General features: G+C 37.4%; 1 protein-coding gene across 1 annotated transcript in view; it reads left to right on the forward strand.

Annotated features, from left to right (window-relative positions):
- Window positions 1-5,009: 5,009 nt before the first annotated feature.
- Window positions 5,010-15,324, forward strand: part of ABLIM2 (actin binding LIM protein family member 2) — a 2,642,076-nt gene continuing 2,631,761 nt past the window's right edge. The window contains exon 1 of the mRNA XM_044062807.1: window positions 5,010-5,210. Within this exon, the coding sequence (XP_043918742.1) occupies window positions 5,195-5,210 (16 nt within the window). The 5' untranslated portion in view covers window positions 5,010-5,194. The remainder of the gene's footprint in view (window positions 5,211-15,324) is intronic.

Genomic DNA, 15,324 nt, shown 5'->3' on the forward strand with positions numbered 1-15,324 from the left:
CTTTTTGTTTTACTTGTCAAGGGTAAAAGTAAGAGTTGTAACTGAAGCACCTAGTTAGCATGTTGTAACCATAAATATCACGTGACTTAATGGTCTTTTTAAACATGTCACTGACCCACTTCTGCTGTACTGAAACAGCTATGCTGCTGAGATTAGGCTGTGTAAATATGGCATAGCTATGGAATCTTCACATTCAGGAATACTGGCAATATTCTATAATCATAACTAACTCAAGAAAGCACACTGTCATAAAAGTAACAAAAACATTTACTGACAGTTTTATATAACAGAGGCATCCTATAACAGAATGAATATACCAGCCTTCATCTCACCACACTTGTATTACATTATTGTTATTACATTATATCCACAGATATAGCTAACCTGCTAGTGGACAGATATGGTGAAAATGTCACTCCCTTATCCCTCCAAACTTATCACAAACCTTGCCCCCAAGCCCCACCCCAACCCTACTTATCCAAAGAGCATGTTATTAAAGCCTTGTCTAAGGCAAAAACCATAGCCTCTGTGGGACCAGATGGCATCCCAGGCTGTCTTCTAAAAGACTAAAACATGAACTACCATCACCATTAAGTACACTATTCAATCACAGCTTAACTACAAGCTTTATTCCTGCGGAATGGAGAACAGCAACAGTTATTCCCCTCCACAAAGGTGGCTTAGCAACAGACCCAGGAATTATAAACCTATAAGTCTGGCAAGACTCATCTGTAAAGCCATGGAATGTATCATCATGGACTTCATAAAGACATAGGTGAACTCCAAACTCTAGATCCGACCCAGTTTAGCTTCGTCAAGGGCAGATCCTGCCTGTCAAACCTGGTGGATTTCTTCGAAAATGTGACCAAGGCCATTGACAAGGGCAAATCTGTGCACACAGCATACCTTAACTTGGGAACGGCCTTTGGCACAATCTACATTCAGGCATTACCGATAAACTTAGCAAATTGAATGCAAGCTCCTTTGTTGTAAGATGAGTTGCCAGCTCGCTCACACTCACAAACTGATCACACACTAATAAAGTGGGAGACTCCACATCAACCAGCAGACCTGTCACCAGTGGGGTGCCACTAGCATCTGTGCTGGGCCTCCCACTGTTTGGTATATACTTCTCAGAAGTACAGGTCAAAACTAATGGGCTGTAGCTGATCAAGTTTACAGACGACTGCAAACTGGGTGCAATTACTGAATCCCCAAACAATGTCAGTATACTTCAGGGGGATTCAATAATGAGTGTCTTAGTCACGGTCTCAAACTAAATGCAAAGAAATGCATCATCATTCCCTTTGGTGAAAACAATGTCCCTTCACACTATTAAATTAACAACAATACCCTATGTACCTACAAAGTGGTAAGAGATCTGGGATCACAAGTAGACTGCGACCTTAACTTTGACCACCATGTAAGTAAGGGAGGCTTTCTACATAGTACACTTGATTAGCAAATGCATCACCTCTAGAGCAAAGGAGATTATAACTCCTCTATACTCATCACTAATCAGGCCCATAAATTAATATAACTCCTTTTTCCTTTCAGCATGTACCCTACACAGCACATGCAGCAATTGGAGAGACCTCAGAGGTTTCTAACTAAGAAATTCAAGAGACTCCAGCATGTGCCTTACATAGACCGACTAAAGTCCCTGTCACTATACTCAGCATCATATAGACTTCTTAGGGGAGACTTATGCCTGGCTTATAGAGTAATCTCTGTCCCAAACCTAGTGAATTTGCTGCACATCCGTAAATCAAACAAGACCAGAGCTACCTGTTTCAGGGAACTAAATATGGCCTGCAACTTGAATAGGATGTGCTGGAGGGACAGATTTGTCTCCCAGTGGCCGCCACATCTTTGGAACAGGCTGCCAATTCATGTGAAGCAGGGCACCTCTATGACAATGTTCAAAAGGAAAATGAACAAGTGGATGGAGCACCGTAAATTCTTACCGGGGATAGCACCCACAACCTTCCTGGACATGAGCAGTCATTACTAAATACAATCCTGGGTATTCACTAGAGTATCTGTGGTATTACATTGGGATGAAAAGGCTAGGCTTGAAATGACCTTCTGGTCGATAGCCTAGTAACCTCCTATGATCCTGTGATCTTATGTAGGAAATCGGTGCACTACAGTAATACTTTGGTGCAGATTGTTTGGGCCTGTATTTTAAACTCCATGATGCAATATTAAATTCTGGTTCATGTGGGCACCATATCTTGCATCCATTTTTTTTTCAAATATAGCAGTTATATAAATACATAAATATAGAATGCGGATATATGTTATGTGATAACATTTGAAATACAGGTAACCCATCTGTGGTATTACATTGGGATGAAAAGGCTAGGCTTGAAATGACCTTCTGGTCGATAGCCTAGTAACCTCCTATGATCCTGTGATCTTATGTAGGAAATTGGTGCACTACAGTAATACTTTGGTGCAGATTGTTTGGGCCTGTATTTTAAACTCCATGATGCAATATTAAATTCTGGTTCATGTGGGCACCATATCTTGCATCCATTTTTTTCAAATATAGCAGTTATATAAATACATAAATATAGAATGCAGATATATGTTATGTGAAAACATTTGAAGTACAGGTAACCCATCTGTGGTATTACATTGGGATGAAAAGGCTAGGCTTGAAATGACCTTCTGGTCGATAGCCTAGTAACCTCCTATGATCCTGTGATCTTATGTAGGAAATTGGTGCACTACAGTAATACTTTGGTGCAGATTGTTTGGGCCTGTATTTTAAACTCCAAGATGCAATATTAAATTCTGGTTCATGTGGGCACCATATCTTGCATCTATTTTTTTCAAATATAGCAGTTATATAAATACATAAATTTAGAATGCGGATATATGTTATGTGATAACATTTGAAGTACAGGTAACCCATTTGTGGTATTACATTGGGATGAAAAGGCTAGGCTTGAAATGACCTTCTGGTCGATAGCCTAGTAACCTCCTATGATCCTGTGATCTTATGTAGGAAATTGGTGCACTACAGTAATACTTTGGTGCAGATTGTTTGGGCCTGTATTTTAAACTCCATGATGCAATATTAAATTCTGGTTCATGTGGGCACCATATCTTGCATCCATTTTTTTCAAATATAGCAGTTATATAAATACATAAATATAGAATGCGGATATATGTTATGTGATAACATTTGAAGTACAGGTACCCACTTTCTGTTCCAAATCACAAGTTTGCATAGCATAAAATAAAATATGTAACGCATGGATGAGAAACGTTACACTTCAGGTAACAGAATTAGCTACAGACTGTTATATCTTTAAGCAAACTGAGACAACACATCAGGAAAATAAGATGAAACAGGATTAGTGATAGAAGCAACAAGAAGTAGTATGGTGTGTTAACAATGGATGGAAACAAAATAAGAAGTGGCTTAGAGCACAGACAGAAAAAGCCTGAAACCGGGAACAGGTGATTAATTCACCCTGGTTCTCTGAAGCGTGTGCATACTGTATACAGCTGTATCACTTCATACCTAATCTATGGAATTCAAGCATGTTGTATTCAGGCTTTTAAATGTGGCTTTTTGCTTAAAATTATCTATCTGCAGTTATTATTTCTTTTGGCTTGCTTCTTTTTCAGAATTTGTATTATGTCCTGTGGCTTGTTTCCCAGTTTTCCATGACATATTTTTTCTATTGCACCTGTTGTACTTTGTATTTCATGCATCTTACATTTATTTTCACAGCATGTTTCTTCATAAGTGTCTGCTTTAAATGGTTTTGTCAAGTTGGATCTCCAGGTCAGCAAACAAAATAAATAAAACATGTATGAGCTATTACGACATCACAACCATCTGGGAAATATCACAAATGTCTGATCCTTTTTTTAGAGTTGGGAAGTAACAGAAGACACGTACATGGCATTTGTCCATGTTTCACAAAGTAAATTCCCGGTGTAGGAGACTTCTAACCTCTGCTTCTTATTAATGTTATATGATGAGTTTTTATTTTCATGTATTTGTTTAACTAACTGCTAGGCACATGTACCTGTTTTAAGGGTGACCCAGAATCGCAGACTGGGTAAGTGAGTTGCCCAGAATTGCACAACTGGCTCCTAGAAACTGATGGAATCAAACCCAAGATCTCTCACTGACATATGATTCCTAAATCATAATTTGAAATCTGATAATAATGCATCCCTTTTGTATCCAGTGGAAGGAAAATTACTGTAGATCTTTCCGGTTTGCCTGACTCCACTTGGTGATGATAATCAGCATTGTTTACAAACTAATTTCAGCAATGTTGACATAAATCTAACCACTTTACTTGAAGCGCAAATAGTGTTTTGTGTGTCCATGTTTGTTTGTGTACTTCTGCATGTCTGTGATTACATATATCTGAAATATACAATTACAACATTATAAAAATAGAACAGAATAACATTTTTAAAATGCCGCTTCTGTCCATTTTGAATTGTTTGTAACAGATGCAGAAACACCAGAGGCTGACAATCTCGGGTTACTGTAAGTGGAGAAAATACCACTAAAGCAACATTACTATTCATGTGCTAGCTTAGATATACAAGGCTGAAAAAATACCCTGCCATAGAAACTTGCTTCACAGTCTGCCTGCAAGCTGTAAAAGCTGGAATATGTAAAAAATGTGTACTTGTAATTTTTCTATAGTCCTTAGACTGGAATGATTTCCATTTAATTTACAATAAGCAGCATTTGTGCTTGGTTTGTCCTTCTGTAAAATGTAATATTACTTGTTTTGTTCTGGCCACACTTCTGAATTTAGCTAAATTATGCACTGACCTGATAATTTTATTTCTTGACTTTAATGACATTCATTACAAGGTATTGCTATTCATTATTACCATGATGGTATGACGATTCGTTCAGCACAGAGTTCTATTTATAAACGGATGGCAGTAATAGCTTGGCACTATCTCAGACTGTTTGCGTGTGTGAGAGACCTGCAGGAGTCATATGACCTTCTGCACATTTCTAAATTATCAGAGGGGTGCTGTGATGGCAGAGCATTACTGCAGATTTTTTGTTATCTTCTGAAGTCTGTTTATTTGTCTACCTTTCTTACATCCTGTACAACATTTGGTAAAACAATATTAAACCTGGAGTTGAACAAAATCTGCTAGGATCATCTCTTCTTGATACATCAGCTGCGGAATGCCGGAAGAAAAAGGTATGTTATTAATGCTGTGTACTTGGATACATCTGCCAGGATGTAGCTACTCAAGATCTGGAATTTTCTGTATGTCACAGTGTGACTATCACAGTAGCTGTCAGCATTTGTCTCACTTGTTTATTTTTAACTGCATCAATCTTTATGCTTTGAGATATGTGTTCAGAATGTACATTATACTGAGAAGCCTTAAAAAATTATGAAAAATGGTAGACTATAAAATGCTAATAAATTATCCAAATACATGCATTTAAGGAATTATATTTTGAGAATACAGCATATGTATGTGAATGGGTTATTCTAACAGATGAATATGCTTGACAAACAGAACTTATTTGACGTTTTTTGTTAAAATACACTGTGTGTGTGTGTGTGTGTGTGTGTGTGTGTGTGTGTGTGTGTGTGTGTGTGTGTGTGTGTGTGTGTGTCTGCGTGTGTGTGTCTGCGTGTGCTTTTCGGTGCAGACCCTGTTGTGTCCTTGACCTGTTTATCAATTTAGTGGTGAAACTAGGATTATGTAGCTCATTATGGTAGTGAAACGTGGACAATGTGTCGTAATGTTTGATATGCAGAGAGGCTGTTCACTGACTTGTGGGATCTGTACATTTGATTAAGGTTAGTACAGTGGTACTAATTTAAATAAGCTGAAAGATGCATGAAAACATGACATGACATGATTGTGACCTCACTGCTAATATAAAAAGCTATAAATGTGTAGCTCATCTTTTTCTGTCTGAAACAAGTAATTAAATATAGGAGACAGGGATACTTAATGGGTACCACTTAATAGTTAAGTAAATAGAGTGTTTCAAATTCACAGCTGTACTAAAGTAAGGAGGCTGTGAAAATGGTGTCATTCCCCTTTACTGAATAACACCCTCAAATCTCTGTGGTTTATTATACTTGAACATACTTCACAATTTTTTTAAATAACAAAACATTGTTTTCCAATTCCACAGCTATATTGCATTTTTAATTCTGTTGTCACCCCCTTTCACCAGAATCCTTCCTTGTTACATCAACTTGGCACATCTGCACTACATGAGTTTCCACCAAGTGCTGACTGGTTCTGCAGTGCCTTTTCTGCAACTTGGTTGTGTTATTAATTTCAACTGAAATACACATCTTGGGTATACATGCCTGTTTTAGAAAGCTAAGCTGAAGTTACCTCTACCACCTTTCCATTTGTCCTTACAACAAAACAATACTAAAATTCAGTTCAGCAGAACATGTTATTACTTTCCTGAAATATAACCATTATAAACAAATATGTATCACTGTTTTTCTCTCCTTGTGACACTACAGCTATACTGGAAGATATCCTACACTGGATATCCATAATAATTCCACAAGAAAAAATACTACTAGATTATGTGAATTTCAGTTTGTTGGAAATAAATACAATACACAAACAAAGTTACCCAACAAGCAAGCCAACTGTTCAAGCCCACAAAAAAGAATAAAATCAAACAGGTAATGGCAACAGTCAGCAGTACGGCCACCATGCACAGTTCCAAATTACTCCCAAAATGAATCACTTTCAGTGAAGCAATACAATCCAAAGTTGCGGCAAACTCCATTTAATAAAACAGGACAAAAATCGGTAAACGCCTTCACCATATAGATTATGGCTTCCTCAGACCGTTATCATAAAGGTTCATAGGTTAGTACTAGGCTATCGGCCCTAAGGCCTATGCAAGCCTAGCCATAAAAATTCCCTGGAAATTTTTTCCCACAATATTTACTTCTCTGGGCCCCTGTCTAGCAGGGCGATTGACATGATCCCCGGGATGAATTTCCTATCTCCTATCCAATCATCAAGGTTCCTTATGAAGAGGGCCAATGAGGCTCTCTGCTTGACATGTATGGGCAGTCTATTCCAGAGTATGGGGAGTCTCTGGGTCAGGAACCTATCCCTCCAGCATGTTTTGTTCATTGTGATGATAAGGTTTAGATCCCTGGAACGTGTGGCTCTGAGGGATTGGGATTTCTTTAAGTGGAGCATGTCCAACAGCTCAGGGTTTGACATGGCCTTGTGTGTTAAGCAGAGATCGCCTCTGAGTAGACGATATGTGACAGAGTATAGCTGGAGTTTTTTTAGATGGTCAGCATATGGCATCTGCTTTAGGCCTGTAATTCTTTTAGTGAGGTATTTCTGTGGCCTTTCCAGCTGTTGCAGATGTCTTGTGAGGTACATACCAAATGGGGCATTATTCTCTATAATGGATATAATGAGGGATGAGTACAGTGGGACAATGACCTCCGTTTTTCTGGATGAAAAGCCCTTAGTGATGAGGTGTGCCACATAGAAGGATTTCCTGACTGTTGTGGCGATGTGGTTATCGAAAGTGAGACCACTGTCCACTTGGGTCCCTAAGTCTCTCATCACACTTTCGATGTTTAGTGTCCTTCCACCTATGTGGTATTTCATGGGTACATGTTTTTTTCCAAAGGGGATAACTATACATTTCTTGGCATTAAGCTTGAGCCCATGGCTCTGGCACCAGGCATCTGTTTTGTAAGGCCCTTTTGTAGAATACCCACATAATTTGGGGATTCAATAATGGCTCCCAGTTTGCAGTCATCTGCAAACTTTGTTAGCCAGAGTCCCTTACTGTTGGCCTGTACTTCAGAGAAGTAGATGCCAAACAAGAGTGGTCCCAGGACTGAACCCTGAGGTACTCCACTTGTCACTTGTCTGGAGCTGGATTTGGAGTCGGCTACTTTTACAGTCTGGGTTATGTTAGTAAGCCAGTTGACAACCCATCGAGTGACGTAGGGATTTATGCCCAGCTTAGTAAGTTTATCTATGCATTACAGCCATAAAGCATTACATCCATAAAACATTAAATCCTAATTAAAAACAGTTTGAACTCACCAAACTCTTGCCCCAACTCACAAGTCTTTATGTTAAACCCACTAAAACGTAATGACATCACTACAAATAAATCTTTCATTTAAAGAAAAAACAACACATAAACATTAAGGCAGTCTGTAACAAAATATTTGCATATAAAAATTGGGTCTATATTAGAACATCGAAGTTTCAGAACTTCAAATGTTCTAATATCGGCCCCTAATAAGTGAAAGCTGAAAATAGCGAAGTTTCAGAAAATCAAATTCTTTCCTAGGGAAAGGATTTGGTTGTCCGTTCCTGTCGCTTCGCTATTTTCAGCACTGTAGTGGAAAGTTACAGGCCGGGTTCAGGTAAGTGTGCGACTGTGTGGATGTGAGGGTTAGGGTGGATTAGGTGAGTTAGGGTTAGGGCGCGGGTCAGGTAAGTGTGCGAATGTGTGGACGTGAGGGTTAGGGCGGGGTAGGTGAGTTAGGGTTAGGGCACGGGTGAGGTGTGTGTGCGATAGTGACGGACCTTAGGGTTAGGGTTTGGGTTAAGGTAAGTGGGTAGATAGTGATGTATGTACAGTTTAGTGTAGGGTTACTTGTAAGATTTTAGGTGTATGTGTGTAGATTGCTGTTTGTTTGGTGTGTTTGTGTTGTATGTATGTGTTTTGGAACAGCAAATGTTTTCCCTAGGAAAAAAATTGCTGTTCGGAATTTTCGATGTTATCAGCTTTTGGTTACTAGGGATCAATATCAGAACATTTGAAGTTCTGAAACTTTGATGTTCTAATACAGACCCTAAAAATCCTATACATAAGTTAGTGCCATGCATAATCACTTACATAAATTTCCTACCTAGGCAGATGTCTCTTATGCAACACAGGCTTAGTAGACACTACACCATTTAATCCAGAGCCTTTATCGGCTCCCAATTTAAGTATCCATTTAAGTTCAGTCTCTTCAGTTCTGTTCTCAACATTACCCACTCTCATACCTCCATTTTTAACCTCTAGAGCCGTATACCTAAATTCATGTACCCTGTGGCTACCAGCCACGTATTTAGCCAGGGCATTAGAAGCACTACCCATCCGGATACTATACTGATGTTCCCTGATATGATCTCTAAACATATGATTCATTTTTCCAACATAGAATTTTCCACAGCAATTAAAGTGTGCCAAATAAACCAAATGTTTAGTGTTACAACTTGCCTTAACTCTAAGCCTAAATATTTTTCACGTATCCGGGAGCAAAGTAGTCGGTGAAATACCAAGGTTTGGACATATGAATTGTAGCTCATTAAAGATGATGCTATGTTACCCTGATAGAGTTGCTAGGGATGTTGAGAGTGGGTATGGTACCTTCCCATGTGGCTCTTGTAATTTTGTAAGTGGATAGACCCTGATAGCAATTTTGTACACCCAGATACGGGAAACGGATAGGCTTCATGTGACCTCCGGGTAATTATGAAAAATAAAACAGACCATTTTTTTTTTTTCATTTTAATTCTTGACGTTCATTTTCATTGCTGAATGCATACTTTATAGGATCTATAGGAAAACGGCTATGTAGATATTGATTTCATTAAGTACTACATTGCTACACATACATTTAATCAGTTGTTATGTAGACACATTTATGAGCGCTGAACTTTGCTTTTTTTAATGAGTGTTAAGGTGAGGAAACTGTATACTGATCTAGTATGCACTTTTATTTTAAATGGAAATCATCATCAGAGAAAACTGTGATGTCTTGGTCAATGCTTGTGAAAGGAATGTGTGGGGTTGGCTTAACTTTTTTATATAAACCAAATAGCAAAGCAGCAAAGCCATTCTTATATTGCTTTTTACCTTACTGCCATGATGCATGTACTTCTCTCACACAAAGTTCTCTTTTGAAGTTGAATGCAAATGGTAACAGCGTTTAATTTCACACATTAATTTGCTTCACAGCTCTTTGCTGTATTCTGGCTTCCAAAATGCATGCATAAAAATGCTACACTTTATGTTCTTATACTTTGCTTAGTACAGTGAAGCTAACAGACTTCTGCTCATGTTCACATGATTAGCTTTAGAAAGACTAAAAGATTTATTGACAAATGATGCCTACTTCAGGATGTTAAATTATATTTACTTACTTATTTTTATTGGAATTGGTTTACAAGGTTACTCCAACTGGGCCTAAAAAGACCCTGTTTTAACTAAGTCCCATGGAGAAATGTTCCAGTACAAAATTACAATCTACATTTAATGATTATACTTGTTGACATTTATAAAACAATACAGAATCATGAAATATAACAGTACAAGAAAGACCCCTTTTGTAATGCTGTGCAAAACAATTTTAAAACAACAATGCAAAATGATGTCATTTTATGATAACATCTTGTAGCATTGCAGTGATGGTGCTATAACTGTACTAAGTTACAAAGAAAAAATAATGATAGTTAAAATATAAGGTGAACTGGGAGTGGGTTTGAAATGATTAGTCCTCACCTCATAGGCACAAGGTGCAAAGTTTGATTCTGACATTGGGTTATTGTTTAGGTTTAAAGTGGCCTTTCAGGACCTAGCCTAGTTTTCATCTATGGATAAAAAACAGAAATATTCATTGCAGTATATAAAATATTAAAAAAAACAGATGATAACAGGAATACACATTGTAATATATAAATATTAAAAAAACAAATGAGAGATACAAGTTGGTAGTCTAATAGTAGGAAAAAGAGGAATAGAAGTGAGAAAGGTAAGAAAAGAGAAAACAAAGTGGGAAATACAAGTGAAAAATACTGGGGGGGGTGTATATTAGAGACAGTTAGTGTTATAGTTGAGAGGAGGAGGAGGAGAATGAAGAGAATGAATGATGGTAAAGTATACAAGGATGTCTTGAGAAGGAAGGTCTCTAGGAATAGATGGTATTCCTGTAGGAGTTTGGAAGCTAGGAGGGAAGAAAGTGGTAAACATCTGGAAGGTTTTGTTTCACAGTATTTTAAAAGGAGGAAAAGTACCAACATCCTGGATGAAAGCGGTGGTAGCTGTAATACCTAAAGGTGGCAAAGACTTATCAAATCCAGATTCATATAGGTTCATTTCAATTCCAAACCATGATTATAAAGAGTTTATGTTTATAATGGTTAAAAGAATGTCACCAAAATTGATAGATATACATCAGTGTGGTTTTGTGGAGGGAAGGCAAACATTTGACAACATTAATGGAACATTGATGACCTAGTGGGAAGCACAATGCAAGAAAATACCACTCTTGTTGATGGGTCTTGATGCAGGGAAAGCATTTGACAGAGTAAAGTGGGATTTTATGAGTAGGGCAAAGGAAGCATTTACATTCCTTACCACAATAATATGGTTACTAAGGATGCTATATGAAGGATTGGAGGCAAAAATTAAAGTGGAGGGTTTCCTGTCTGATAAGTTCCATTTGAAGGAACCAGTCATGGTTGTCCTGTTTCCCGGTTGTTGTTTGTGTTATACTTAGAACCATTGGCAAAGAAAATAAGAGACTCAGAAATTCAAGGATATAACTGATATGGTAATCAAGAAAAGATGGCTTTATTTGCAAATGATAATAATTTGTACCTGATAAAACCAGAAAAGGACATCTCAGTGTTGTGGATCATTCTGAGACAGTTTCAAGTCTTTTTGAGATATAAAATTAATGAAGATAAAACAAAGCAATATCTGTAAACTGTGTACCCACATATAAATTGCTTCAGCAATATCCATATTTATGGGGACATGATACAATGAAATATTTAGGAGTATGGGTTAAAATGGAATCTGTTACGGTTTTACAGTAACTAAGGATGTGTGGGAAGAGACTAAACAAAAGATAATACAAAACCTGAGAAACTCTATTTTATGGATATCAGTAGCAAGATACAAGCAATGAAAATGTTTTTAGTCCCTTAATTTTATACACAGTTCAGGCATATTTTTATAAACCAGAGGAGAAGTTGTGGAAAGCAATTAATAAAGAATTGAAGAATTTTATCTGGGAGGGGACGAGGGCAAGAGTCAAGTGGGTTAAGTCAACCCTTCCAATAGAACGAGGTAGTTTGCAATTAGCTGATTTGAAAAGCTATTTCAGAGGTAGGCTTCTTTACTTAGCACATGCAGAAAGATGTAGTTCAAAGTGGAAAAGGATGATGATGTAATGGGGAGCTCAGGAAATAAGAATGGACTGGGATTTTGAATACAGATCCTTAAGCAGAATAGCAGTAGCCATGCAGAATATTATATTCATAAAGTAGCAAAAAATATTCTAAGAATGAAGTCAGCACGGGAACGGAGAAGAGAGACTCTGCCAATAGGGATGACTTAAATTAGGGGTACAGGGAATAGGCAGGAGGAGGCTGGAATTTACTAGAGAAAACTGACAAAGGAACCAAAGTATTAGGACCAAATATTTAGAGAGGGAAAGGTAATAAAATGAGAAGAAGCTAAGAATATATTTGGACTGCAGGCTAGAGACTGCCTTCAAGGATTGATGTCAAGAGTATAGGCAAAGTGAAAGGAATAGGGGATCCTAAGCAAAAGACCAGCACTAGTAGAGTATTTAGTTGAATCTAGAGCAGAGGTAATTACTGGAGCATATAAAATATTCTGTGATAACTACAGGAATTAATCAGAGGAGGTTAGATGGGATTGGGAATAGAGACTGGATAAGCAAGTCGCAAAAAAAAAAAAAAACGGAAGATATATGTATGTTTCCCAAATGTGAAATAATGTCTAGAAGACATAGGATTTCTGCTTGGAAATGTTTGTATAGGTATTTTATACCTCAAACAAACTCCAAAGAAATTTTCCTTGGGTAGATTGGAAATGTTGGAGGTGTGATGGGGAAAAAGAGGTAATTGGGAACACATTTTTTAGTAGTATAATGAATTGGCAGAGTTTAAAAATTCCCTGCAGACTACTATGTCAGAAATACTCAGTGAGAAAATTAGTGCAACTAAGAATATGATTTTTTGAGCTGTGGTACAGGATCTGAATTGCCTAGACATAGTAAGGCCATGCTGAGTTTAATTCTGGTGGCTGTCAAAAAAACAATTGCGAGAAAATAGAAATGAAAGTCTAAACCAACATTATTAGAAGTTGTGAATATATTAACAGAGATACAAGAACTGGAAGTGGATCTTTTGAAAGGGTAGAAGCAGTTTACATAGAAAAATGAAAATTGTGGGGAAAAATGAATGCAGAATACTGTTGTGGAAGAGGAATACTGTTTAAGGAAGTGCAGGACTTGACTGAACTTTGTAATTTTTGATTGGCAATGACTGTATAGAAGGTTATATGTGGTGTATAATGTTTGCAACTGAAAATATGCCAATATGGTTTGTTTTAATTTATATAAATGTACGATTACCTATGTCATAAGTGATCAATGAAGACTTTTTGATTAAAAAATGATGTCTTGTGAAAAGAAGTTGAACGGTGAAAAGACCAATACGGGATGAGGAAATGGAAAGCTGAATTCACATGATGTATAGCCTTTGATTTTATTGGCAGTAGTAGAGTTCCAATTATTAGGATGAGTTAAGCTAAATTGGTTTAAACAGGAGATGAGCAGGAACATGCCCATGCAAACAGCAGATACTACTTTAGGTGAGTTTTAAATGAGTTAAGGTTGCTGATTTGTTTGAGAAAGAGGGGGTGAGGGGGTGGTGTTCCATGTTTTTTAAACAAAATTTAAGAAAAGAAAGTTACCCGCTTTATTATAGGATTTTTATATAGTAAGCCGAGACTTGTAGTTGTAAGGATATGGAATGCAGCTGTGTTTTAACGAGCAATTTAATCATTTGATAAAACACACTTGAAATCTGACTAGACTGCTTTGAAGTAAGTAAAGTTTACGATTATTCTTAAGTAACTGCATAACTATTTGGATATCTGCTGTATTCTATATACAATTGGATTATACTGCATTCCTCATGCTGCATAAAATAGTTTTGAATTTTGTGTCCTCCTGAAAATTATAGTTGGACATGTATAGCAAATAGGATGACTATTGCATTTCTCTTTTCCAAAAAAATTACTTAATGTGAAGTGCATCTGCCTGCAAAGAGTAGTAGAAAATAATATCTCTAATAAGCAGTTTGGAACCAAATCAAGATGCAACACACATGACCCAAAGTTAGCAGTGAGACAGATAGTGCACAGGAAGCTGGAGATGAGGAAAAACTCCAATTGGGAATTTCTACATTTGAAAAGAGCATATGAGCTCTCAAGAAAGCTGATTTGGAACATCCTTTGATAATTCAAAGTCCCAGAAACATTGGTGTAATTAGTGCAGGTTATGTACAAGGACACAATGACACAAGTATGAACAGTGTTCAGACTTACAGAGGGGGTCCCATTGGGTGTGCATTAAGGTTCAGATATGACCCCACTGCTTTTTATACTGCTGATGGTATACATTACCAAACAGGTCAAAGGGACAGTATGTAGATGATGCAGCATTATAAATAGACTGAACAAGAATTTCAGCAAATGGGAAAATTGGTTGAAAAACTGAAGGTACATGGGATGAAACTGATTACAGACAAGACAATTGTGATGGCAGCAAATGGGAGAAATCAGAAGAATCAGAAAACTGATATAGGAGAAAATACTGCAACAGGTCTAACAGCTTCAAGTATCTGGGAAGAGTGGACGAGGAGAACAAAATCTAAATGAGGAGGTCAAAGCCAGAATCAGCGGTACTGCAGCCAAATGACACAGCATGTCAGGGAGCAGTGTTTGACAGAAGAATGCCAAAGAAGCACAAAAAGGTAAGTACGATGTACAAAACAGTAGTGTGACCAGTACATCTGTAGGTACACAAACCTAGGTAGTGAGGCAGAGCAATTGAGGAAGCTAATTGTGATGAAGATGAAGACTTGTATTTCTAATGGTCACAGGTAAACTGTAAATGGTTTATCTCCCAGGCCCGTGCTTACACTTATCAAGGGTAGCAGAACTTGTCAGAGATTTGGGATGCATGGCTAGATTTAAAAAGGCCCTTGTGGTTGTTAGCCTAGTAAACACCTAAGTGCTCCTGAACTACTACAAATACAAGTTCTTATCTTATTCTACGATTTCTGCTTCTTTGACAAATCTCTCACTATATTTTTCTTCTAAACCCCTCAGAATATCTATCACCTTAAATCTCTTGAACTTTTCTCACTATAATACTCTCCTGTATCTCATTTAATACCTATCCACGTTTACCTTCTTACTTTCACTTCTTCTCCTTTGAATATCCCTTACTTCTACTA

This window comes from Protopterus annectens, chromosome 2.part1 (assembly GCF_019279795.1).
Source record: "Protopterus annectens isolate FY-2018-M chromosome 2.part1, PAN1.0, whole genome shotgun sequence".
Classification (NCBI taxonomy): domain Eukaryota; kingdom Metazoa; phylum Chordata; order Ceratodontiformes; family Protopteridae; genus Protopterus; species Protopterus annectens.